Source organism: Cebus imitator, unplaced genomic scaffold (genome assembly GCF_001604975.1).
Source record: "Cebus imitator isolate Cc_AM_T3 unplaced genomic scaffold, Cebus_imitator-1.0 Scaffold8, whole genome shotgun sequence".
Taxonomy (NCBI): domain Eukaryota; kingdom Metazoa; phylum Chordata; class Mammalia; order Primates; family Cebidae; genus Cebus; species Cebus imitator.
The window spans coordinates 7001471-7012306 of record NW_016107323.1 but is presented as its reverse complement, the minus strand read 5'-3'; the positions used below and the strand labels follow the sequence as shown (position 1 = coordinate 7012306).

At 48.0% G+C, this 10836-nt stretch overlaps 2 protein-coding genes and 1 long non-coding RNA gene across 19 annotated transcripts in view; 2 read left to right on the top strand and 1 right to left on the bottom strand.

Annotated features, from left to right (window-relative positions):
• The window catches only part of ANKRD13A (ankyrin repeat domain 13A), a 41682-nt gene extending 36036 nt beyond the window's left edge, over positions 1 to 5646 (bottom strand). The window contains exon 1 of one of the 3 annotated variants that reach the window (XM_017541855.2): positions 5502 to 5646. Coding sequence is in view for 2 of the 3 variants with exons in the window: in XM_017541844.2 (XP_017397333.1) it covers positions 5033 to 5128 (96 nt within the window). In the remaining variant the exon portion in view is untranslated. Of the gene's footprint in view, positions 1 to 5032; positions 5427 to 5501 lie in introns of those variants that run through there. The other 2 variants (XM_017541844.2, XM_017541850.2) reach the window with 2 other exon arrangements.
• A 46-nt stretch (positions 5647 to 5692) lies between these two features.
• On the top strand, positions 5693 to 7697 carry LOC108313455. The gene is made up of 2 exons (XR_001829097.1): positions 5693 to 6072; positions 6386 to 7697. It is a non-coding gene; the product is annotated as an uncharacterized LOC108313455 (long non-coding RNA).
• Positions 7698 to 8431: 734 nt separating this feature from the next.
• GIT2 (GIT ArfGAP 2) overlaps positions 8432 to 10836 on the top strand; it is a 72259-nt gene continuing 69854 nt past the window's right edge. For 13 of the 15 annotated variants that reach the window (XM_037743290.1, XM_017541831.2, XM_017541824.2 and 10 more), the window contains exon 1: positions 8432 to 8646. In XM_037743290.1, coding sequence (XP_037599218.1) covers positions 8595 to 8646 — 52 coding nt within the window. In that variant the 5' untranslated portion in view covers positions 8432 to 8594. The remainder of the gene's footprint in view (positions 8647 to 10836) is intronic. The other 2 variants (XM_037743280.1, XM_017541807.2) reach the window with 1 other exon arrangement.

Here is a 10836-nt window from a genome sequence, read left to right as displayed (position 1 = left end):
ATTCTCCTGCCTCAGCCTACTGAGTAGCTGGGATTATAGGTGCTGCCGCCACCACGGCCAGCTAATTTTTTGTATTTTCAGTAGAGACCGGGTTTCACTATGTTGGCCAGGCTGGTCTCAAACGCCTGACCTTGTGATCCACCCCCCTCGGCCTCCCAAAGTGCTGGGATTACAGGCGTGAGCCACTGTGCCCGGCCAATTTTTTGTATTTTTAGTAGAGATGGGGCTTTACTATGTTAGCTAGGCAGGTCTCAAAACTCCTGACCCTCGTGATCCGCCCATCTCGGCCTCCCAAAGTGCTGGGATTACAGGCATGAGTCACTGTGTCCAGCCAAAAAAAATCTTTTTAAGGAGATAGGGTCCTACCATGTTGGCCAGGCTGGTCTTGAACTCCTGTCCTCAATCAGCTGCCCCGCCTCAGCCTCCTCAATCAAAAGCCTTCTTTACCATCTTCCCGTCCTCCTGCCAAGCTCTGAGGCCAGGCTGCAGAACCAGACAACCGGGCTCCCCTTCCAGCTTCCTCACTAGCCTCAGGTGAATTGCCAGCTTCCCTGTGCCTTGGTACCTGGCATACAGGAAGTGCTTCATAAACTATCATTCTCACTTCTAGGAAGCCTCCAGCAAGAGGCTGCTGGCTAGCCTTCCTCTCTCTCAACACAGTCAAAGGCCCTCGCTCCTCTTCGGTCTCAGACGGTCCTGGTCTTCTGTGTGGCCCCCACCCTCAGTTGGTGGGAATAGGAATCCTGAGGCCAGTTTCCTAAGGTGACCCTGAGCCCTTAATGACCAACGGGGCATATTCAGGGAGCAGGCTCTAGGCTATTCATCTTGGATGCCTAGCTCATGGCTCAGCGACTTAAATCTGTGCCCAGAGGCCTCACCTAGCCTGCCCCTGGCTGCAGTGAGAACCCCAGGAGTGTCCTCCTCTTACCTAGATGCTGTGCTTTTCACCTGCTGGCTTCCTAACCAGGGGCCTGGCTCTAGAGTCAGGCCTCATCTGCCATATTCCATCTCACCCAACCCAGGTTTTCCAGCCCTCTCTAAGGTACACTGACTCACCTTTGCATCTGTCCTCTTAAGTGTTCATGTCTCAGCATCAGTAAAAAGGCCAAAGAGGTTTAACAGACCTCTTTAGCTAAGTGGCAAATGATATAACTAGAAACATAAATAGTTTACTTCGACAACCAACTTCAAGGATCCACTGAATATTAATAAGCTGATGGGTTAACAGGCACTTTATTAAATGCCTCTGTTTATCAGATGAAGGCCTGAAACAATCTCGTAGTTGGCAAAGTTACACAACTGCCCACTATTAGTGACACTGACAGTGGGATAAGGGCTGGCTCACACACACTGAAAACATGTGCTTATCCTCTTCATCTGGATAAACTTGATTCTTTCTTGTGTAGCTGTTCCTGGAACAGGAACAAAAAACCTGGAAAAAAAATTCTTACAGCTATCAGTGTACATGCTTCAAGTCTCACTCAGGGATAGGGGAAATGAAGAAACCGACAGCAGAAACTCACCAGCAAACAAAACGTCAAGGGAAACAGCCACTTTACTGCTGGGCTGATAAGAATTTTGGGGGGTTTTTTGTTTGTTTTTTGAGATGGAGTCTTGCTCTGTCGCCCAGGTTGGAGTGCAGTGATGCGATCTCAGCTCACTGCAACCTTTGCCTCCCCAGTTCAAGCAATTATCCTGCCTCAGCCTCTTGAGTAGCTTGGGATTACAGGTACGTGCCACCACACTCAGCTAATTTTTGTATTTTTAGTAGAGACAGAGTCTCACCATGTTGGTCAGGCTGCTCTCAAACTCCTGACCTTGTGATCCACCCACATCAGCCTCCCAAAGTGCTGGGATTACAGGCATGAGCCACCACGCCTGGTCTTAAGAACTTTTTGTTTTTAATTATGCAATCAATACATGTTCCTTGTATACAGAAAAGAAGCTCAATCCCCAGGTTTAAAAATGATGATTATAATAGCAGCAGCTATTGGTAAATGATATTGTTTCCATTTACTATATGCCTGCACTTTCAGGTCCATTATCTTCCTTACTTATTCTCCATAATCCTGAAATGAAGTCATATTTACTGAAAGAACTAAAGTAGGGGTTAAGAATACAGGATTTGCCGGGCGCGGTGGCTCAAGCCTGTAATCCCAGCACTTTGGGAGGCCGAGGCGGGTGGATCACAAGGTCAAGAGATCGAGACCATCCTGGTCAACACGGTGAAACCCCGTCTCTACTAAAACTACAAAAAATTAGCTGGGCATGGTGGTGCGTGCCTGTAATCCCAGCTACTCAGGAGGTTGAGGCAGGAGAATTGCCTGAACCCAGGAGGCGGAGGTTGCGGTGAGCCGAGATCGCGCCATTGCACTCCAGCCTGGGTAACAAGAGTGAAACTCCGTCTCAAAAAAAAAAAAGAATACAGGATTTGGGCAGGGTACGGTGGCTCACGCCTGTCATCCCAGACAATCCCAGCCACTTGAGTCTAGGAGTTCAAGACCAGCCTGGATACCAAAAGAAGCAGATGCCTAAAAACCAAAGCTGGTCATTTTTAAAGTATACTAGCTGAGTCTTAGAGTTTTTACCTCTGCACCATGTCCAGTAATAGAAAAGGAATTATTAGGTATACTGAAATGCTTAATAGTGAATCATTTAGTCTAGGGGCATGTGTCATATCTCCTTAACTCTTAAATAGTTGCCCTGTCATCTAATTGAGAACAGTGTCCTCACAGAAGTTTATCTTATCTGGAATTCTTTTTTTTTTTTTTTTTTTGAGATGGAGTCTCACTCTGTCGCCAGGCTCTGTGGCCAGACCGGAGTGCAGTGGCATGATCTTGGCTCACTGGAACCTCTGCCTCCTGGGTTCAAGCAATTCTTGTGCCTCAGCCTCCCGAGTAGCTGGGATTACAGGCACACACCGCCACACTCAGCTAAATTTTTTTTGTATTTTTAGTAGAGACAGGGTTTTACCATGTTGGCCAGGATGATCTCGATCTCCTGACCTCGTGATCCACCCACCTTGGCCTCCCAAAGTGCTGGGATTACAGGCGTGAGCCACCGTGCCTGGCCTGGAATTCTTTTTAAATGAAAAAAGGCCGGGCACAGTGGCTAATGGCTATAACCCCAGCACTTTCAGAGGCCGAGGCAGGTGAACTGCTTGAGGCCAGGCGTTGAGCGTGGCCAACACGGTGAAATCCCATTTCCAGTAAAAATACAAAAATTAGCCAGGCATGGTGGCAAAGCCTGTAGTCCCAGCTACACAGGAGGCTGAGGCAGGAGAATAGCTGAAATCTGGGAGGTGAAGGTTGTAGTGAGCTGAGATTGCACCACTGCACTCTGGTCTGGACAACAGAGTGAGACCCATCTCAAAAAGAAAAAAAAGAAAAGAGAGTAACTTTTGACTTTTGGTGGAGACTCAACCAACTTAAATATGGCAGGTTGCAAGTACACAGCTTAGCAGTACCCATTCACCAAATGGAGTAATGCTGATCAATCTCAATTTTTGCCAACCATAAGACAACCAATGCTTCTCTTCCTCTACAACTTCTGGGCAATTATAGCACTAATTTTGAGTCATTCAAAAACGAAGTCTGTAACACACGGGATAAAATGTATGAAGCCAAAAAGAACAACCATATCAGATTTCAAGGGTAATCACAAATCCTCATCCTAACGGCTAGGTTTGTTAGTTTGAAACTTGAGGGCACCAATACCTCCCAGTATTGTTGGGATATTTTAAAAGCAGAGTTTCTCGGCTGGGCGTGGTGGCTCACGCCTGTAATGCCAGTACTTTGGGAGGCCGAGGCAGGCGGATCACCTGAGGTCTGGAGTTCGAGACCAGCCTGACCAACATGGAGAAATCCTGTCTCTACTAAAAATACAAATTAGCCGGGCGTGGTGGCACATGCCTGTAATCCCAGCTACTTGGGAGGCTGAGGTGGGAGAATCACTTGAAATCAGGAGGCAGAGACTGCAGTTAGAGAAGATCGTGCCACTGCACTCCAGCCTGGTCAACAAGAGTGAAACTGTCTCAAAAAAAAAAAAAAAAGAAAAACAAACAAAAAAAAGCACCGTTTTTCAACAGAGGCACTACTGACTTTGGGGGCCAGATAAGTCTTAGTTGTGGGGGGCTGTCTTGGCCATTGCAGGATGTTTAGCAGCATTACTGGCCTCTACACGCTACCAGTAGCACCCACTTTCCACTTGCAACAACCAAAAAAGTTCCCGTACATTGCCAAATGTCCCCAGGGGAATTGGGGTTGGGGGTGCAAAATCACCTCCAACTGAGAGCACCACTGCCTTAAAAGAGATGACAATAATGAAAAGATCAAAGCATCAAAGCACTTTAGGAAGGATTTTAAGGAGCCTGAGAAACAGTGATTCTCAAACTTTGCTAGGTATCAGCCTCCTTGGGGAGTTTGTTAAAATGTGGCACCTGGACCTCACCCCAGACCTATCAATAGAGTTGAGTGTTGGGTTTTGCCCCAGCACCCACATCCTCATTCTACAGCTAAGTTAACGTGAGCCAGAGAGGGAAAATGCCTTGCCCAAGGTCACAGGGCAAGTTAGAACTTGGCTTCCAAAATCAACCAAGCCCTTCCTTACAGCAAGGAGGGTGTGCTATTCTTACGTCTTTGAGGCAGCAGAACCTAAAAATGGTTAAGACGGTGCATTCCAGAGCCAGCCGGCCCGAGTTAAAATCCGACTTGGCATTTATCAGCGGGGTGGCCTCGCACAAGGCACGTAACCTCTGAGAGCCTCAGTTTCCTTCTCTGTCCAGCGGGAAAGTAACAGTATCTACCCCCCAGCGTTACTGGAAAGGTGAAAGAGCGAAGATGTACAAAAAGCCCGTGGTACGCTAAGTACTCGATACGTGTCCTATTATTAGGACTGTCCCACACCTGCAAAGTGGAAAGGGCATGGGGAACCCGGGGACAGAGAGTTGGAAATGGGCTCAGGGAGGCGAAACAACCCCCGCCCGATTTCCCGCAATCCCCTCCAGGAGACGGACCCCCACCCCGCCCCTCACCTGGCCCTGCAGCTCCTTCTCGAGCTGCCGGTAGTCGTTGTTCCAGACTAGGAGGTGCAGCGGGTAGTGGTCGCCGGCATCGCCGGCCGAGGACATGGCGAGGAGGCCGTAACCGGGCCCTCGCCGCCCGACCGCCCCAAGTCTCGGCCCCGGCGGGGTCTCAGGCGCCCGCCCGCCTGCCCCGCGGCCGGTGAGTGAGCGAGCGAAGGGCGCGTTACACGGTCGGCCGGCTGAGCGGGTCGGGTGCGGGGCGCGCGGGAGGTTCGGGGTCGCAGGCCAGCTCTGGGACCCGGTCGGCCGCGCCCACCCCGCGCCCCGCGGCGTTCCCGCCGGCGCTGACAGCTTGCGGACCGACTTCTGCGGACTGAACTGCCCCAAACAGGGAAGTGTAGAGAGCGAACCACCGCATGCCGCGGCGGGGGGAGGCGCCCTCGGGCACCGGGTCCGGGGTCCGCGCCATTTCACCCACCTCCAGCTCACACCAGAAAACTCACCGCAGCCCACAGAGCAGAGCTGCGGTTAATTCTCTTGGCTTAAGATCTCCACGAGGAAAGTTCTGTCTATCTATCCCCAGCTTCTTTCCCCTGTTCCAGTGGCCCCATGTGGTTCAGTCCACAACTGGGCCTCTTCCACTTGCCCTGCAGCCAGAGGGTGGCAACTGAGGCCCGGACCAAACCATTCCAGCTGCTGACACCTTTGAATCCTTTTTGGAGCAGGGCAGATGCTTCCACGACGGATCAGAAGCCATTTTGGAAGTGGGCAACACCAGACAATTTTTGAAGGAGGAACTCTAAACCTTGGCGAAGTGGCTTCAAATATAGCATTTGCATAGAAGAGGATATTTCTAGTTCATGATTTCTCAACCTCGGCACATTTTGAACTGGGCAGTTTTTGTGGGGGGGTTGTCCGGTCCTTTGCAGAATGCTGAGCAATTTCCCTGGTCTTTCTCCCTACTCAATGCCAGGAGCACCCCCCAAAACATGTCTCTCCAGATATTGTCAAATGTCCCCTCGGGGAGAAAAATCATCCTCAGCTGAGCTGTTCTATTTGTTTGTTTGTTTGTTTTTTGAGACGGAGTTTCGCTCTTGTTGCCCAGGCTGGAGTGCAATGGTGCGATCTCGGCTCACCACAACCTCCACCTCCTGGGTTCAGGCAATTCTCCTGCCTCAGCCTCCTGAGTAGCTGGGATTGCAGGCATGCACCACCATGCCCAGCTGATTTTTGTATTTTTAGTAGAGACGGGGTTTCACTATGTTGACCAGGATGGTCTCGATCTCTTGACCTCATGATCCACCAGCCTCGGCCTCTCAAAGTGCTGGGATTACAGGCGTGAGCCACCGCGCCCGGCCTGAGCTGTTCTATTTGAACTCCAAACCAGGTTATGATTCAATGGCTACCTATGGTGGTGATTTAGTCCGTGTATGAATGTCATTTTTAAGTTAGCTTTTTGGATTTGAGGTTATGGCTGAAAAGACTGATAAATAACACCCATATTTGACCACACTCTGCGAATATGAAGTTTATCCTTTGAGTTTCAGTCACTATGCCTCCTTGACTCAATGGAACCAAATCAACTTACACCTAGCTACTCGTGGGCTTGAACTTTCTGCTGCTGCTTCAGCTCAGCTGTCTACAACTAGACCACTTAGCTGGGTGAAGCTATTTAATGCATTGTGAAAACATTCCCTTTGCCTTCTGAGTGTATGCACATCCAGCTCTTCAGATGCCTGCAACGACAACTGTTCAAGAATCCCAGCCTAATCCATTCTCCACAGATGTGGAGCCCAGAAGATTTGTGAGTTGCTAAACCTAAACAGGATGCAGGATCCCCAGTATGGCACCCAGAGACTCTTAACTATGGAATGCATGGGAATTCTGTGATTATCCCTACATCACACATTTATCACACTGGAGAGATGGACTCAAGACCAGTGCTTCTGAGGCCTCTACCAGCACTTTCATTCTTTCAGACTTTGGCAACTTAGTCTTCTTCTTTATCATCTCGTTTATTGAACATCTCCCTATCTCATTAATCAGAAAACCCCACAATGACAGGAACCACATCTGTTTTGCTTACCAGAGTACCAAAAACCAAAATAGTACCTGGCTCACAACAGGTATCCAATATTTGCTGAAAGGAGATCATAGTTGTATTTATATGTAAGACTGACAATAATCATTGGTATTAGGGTCACATCTCTTTTCTCCTTCACACTGATTCACTTCATTTCATTGTGTTTATCTCATGCCATTCTGTAAATTACCCCAGGTTAGCTATTCATATTCTCAAATTCCTAACATATGAAGAAAAACAGTAATTAGAAAATAAGAGCAATATCCATAATTATGGGAGCTACTATTTATTGAGGGATTACTATTGAGCAGGTATATCACATTTTTTCCATAATTTATTCCATCTGTCCTTAGCCAGAATGAATGTTTAACTTTGCTGGTCACATACAAGTTTTGTTGCATATTCTTCTTCCTCTTTTTCTTTCTTTCCCTCTCTCCTTCGTTTTCATCTCCCAACCCTTTAAAAATGTAAAAATCATTTTAAAATAGCAAGCCATACAAAAACAAGTCGTGACTAGGAGTAAACAACACATTATCTTCATTTTGAAGATGAGGTTAAAACTGAAGCCCAAAGAAGGAATCATCTAACATATTCTTTTTTGTTATTGTTTTGGGGTTTTTTGGTTGTTGTTATTGTTGCTGTTTTTGAGACAGTCTCGCTCTGTCACCCAGGCTGGAATGCAGTGATGTAATTTCTGCTCACTGCAACCTTGGCCTCCCGGACTCAAGCAATTCTCATGCCTCAGTCTCTGGAGTAGCTGGGATTACAGGCATGTGCCACCACACCCGGCTAATTTTTGTATTTCTGTATTTTCACCATTTTGCCCAGGCTGGTCTTGAACTCCTGGCCTCAAGCAATCTGCCTGCCTCAGCCTTCCAAACTGCTGAGATTACAGGAGTGAGCCACAGCGCCCACGCTGGAATCTTATAATATAATCTTAATTTATCTACCCCAGTAAAATACAAGCTTCATAAGGATTGGAAATTCAGTCTTTGCTCACTAGTTTCTCTAGTGGCTGGGACAATGTATGAAACATGGTAAGTGCTTGATAAATATTTGTTGAATAAAGGAATGAATGAATGAACTTGACCGCTGATATCCTCAGGAAGGTTGTGGCTCCAGGGTTCTCATCACAAGATATTGCTGCTTCCGCTGGTATTAATCAGTCGGGACGAGGGGAATCTCTGCCAGAGAGGGAGACCCAAATTCAATATTTAAAGGTCGGACAGATGATGCTAGGGCAGCCTTCTGCCCTCACTCAAGATGGCGACAAGGCAGTGTGCCCTTTCCGGTCACATGACCTGACAGTCGCAGAAGGGCGCCTCCCCGCGCGTGCGTGCTGTGCCAAGGCTTCAAGGCGCTGAGGGGAGAGGCGCCGCTGCCAGCTGCCCTGCCGCCGCTGGGACCCGTTACAGCGGAAGCGCCGCCGCCGCCGCAGCCTTTGCTGTCCTGGGGCCTCTAGTTCCCGGCGGGTGGGAAGCGCAAGCCATGTCGAAACGGCTCCGGAGCAGCGAGGTGTGCGCTGACTGCAGCGGGCCGGGTGAGTCGCACCGGCCGGGCCCGCTCCCCTTTGCTTTCCTGGCCGGGACCCCTACCCCGGGGCCGCCCCCTCAGGTCAGGCGGCATCCCGCCGCCAGGCGTCCGCAGCCCGCGGCTGGGGTCGCAACGAAGGGGTCCCGGGGCGGCCTTGGGGCGGGACCCGTCCCAGGCCTGTCAGAGCCTGGCGGGCCGTGGGCCGCCGCCCTCCCGGTCCCTCGCGGCCCTCCTTTCCTTCTCGTTCCCTCCGGTTCCCTTGTCCCATGCCAACTGGGGAGGTGACGGGGGCCAGAGCTGCTCCCCTAACGGAAGGGGCTTGGGCAATCCACAGGAAAGCCAATTACAGAAGTAAAATGCGAGCGTCCTCCCGGCTGCAGCCTCCAGAGCTGCAGGTGTCACCTCCCACACTAGACCCTCTTTCCGCCTGGGGGCCCTGCCCGGGGAGGGTGACACTCCCTTAGACTCGCCAGAGAGTCCCCATAGATGACTTCCCCGCTCCTAACATCCTGACAGCTACTCCGCTTGGGAGAATCGCCAGGAGATCCAGGTCTTGCAAACACAACCAGCACTTAGGAGGCAGTGCTTGCCTCAAGTTTGAGGATCTGAACGGCCTGGGTTCAAACTAGATTTTGCTTTTGGGTGACCTTGGGCTGGTGACTTCACTTGGTTACTTGGCTTGATTTCCTCATTTTTTCGATGAGGATAATCGGGAGTGTCACTCTCAGTGGTGAGGAAGAATCAGTGAATACCCGCAGGATCACATCATCTAAGGCTTTTCTTTTTTGTATTATATTGTTTACAGTAGAACCCTTGCAGTCCCTTAAAACTGGAATTGACTGTCTAAATCATACGTTAATTACAACTGAAACAAACGCAAAATCACCAACAATATAGGGGCATTGAAACGCTAAAACCATTCCTTCATAATGATGCATAACTGTTTATACATAATATTCACATGTAGAGATCAAATGTGTCTTAGCAATTGCAACTGAATTGTCAAGTCTCTGAATAGATTACTACATGCTGTTTTAGGTGCGTGGATGTATTAGCTTTGAGTAATTTGAAGGTAGCATGGCTTTCTTGGCACAATAGTGTCCAATAAACAATCTTAATTAAATCATTGAGCACCACTGGCTTTGCAACTGTTCTGATCTTCAGCTTGTCGTTTAGAAGTGGAGACTGATTTTGAATAGAACTGTGATAACTCAAACGTTGTGTGGTTATTTTATGGCCTGTGAAGTGCAGGTGCTGTTACCAGTTTCCTTTGAAGATGGGGAGGGGGTGTGGAGGAGTTCAAAAAGAAATATTTTCTAAACCAAGTTAGTGTGAATTATACAAACTCCGTCGTTTTTTCTAAAAATGTTATTTGTTCCACTTCCTTATTTTCTTGCTTATTTTCAGTTGAACTTTGATGTGTTTGATTCACATGTGTCTAGCTTGTAACTTCCTCTTGGAATGCATATTTTTTTGCTTCTTGATGGGGTATGGGAAAAAGCAAAGTTGTTTCTCTGCTGCCACCTTAAATATACTTTTGCAGCATTTCGTGCATTTCAGAATATTTTTCTTCCATTGTATCGCTTTAGCTGTTGTCTCATATGCCTAATCTGCAGAGACTTGAGTCACTTCCTTCCTGTTTTGAATATAATTAGGCTACCTTGAAATGCTCTGTGAAATTGAGCAGCTAGAAATTTGTACTGCCTTTTCTGCAAAGCCCTAATGAGAGAATTACCTAGAGGGTTAGGGACCTCTCTGAGATTCTGATGAATGCTAAGGCCTTCTCCCCTTAAAATGCATGTGAACTTTCTCTTTCACGCAGAATTTATGTAAGATTTGTCTGGGGGAGTCACAAACATTTTTGAAGTGCATTTGTGGTATCCCTGGAGCCCTGGCATAAAGCCTCCAGGTGAACTTAGAGGGTTTTACCCAATCTTATCATACAAACTTAATTTTATTTTACTATGTTAACATTCTAATATTCTTTCCATGGGATTCTGATCCAGGATGCTAAAGTGATTAGTCGAATACCTGTCTTAATTAATATGTGTTAAATTCTTGCTGTCTTGTTTAATTTCCTCAGGAATACTGCAAATCCTCTGAATGATAAGTGAAAAACAAAGCTATGCTTCAAAACAGTCTTTTTTTTTTTTGGTCATTCATGGCAGTACTATACTGTGGAAAGCAGTGTTGTTAT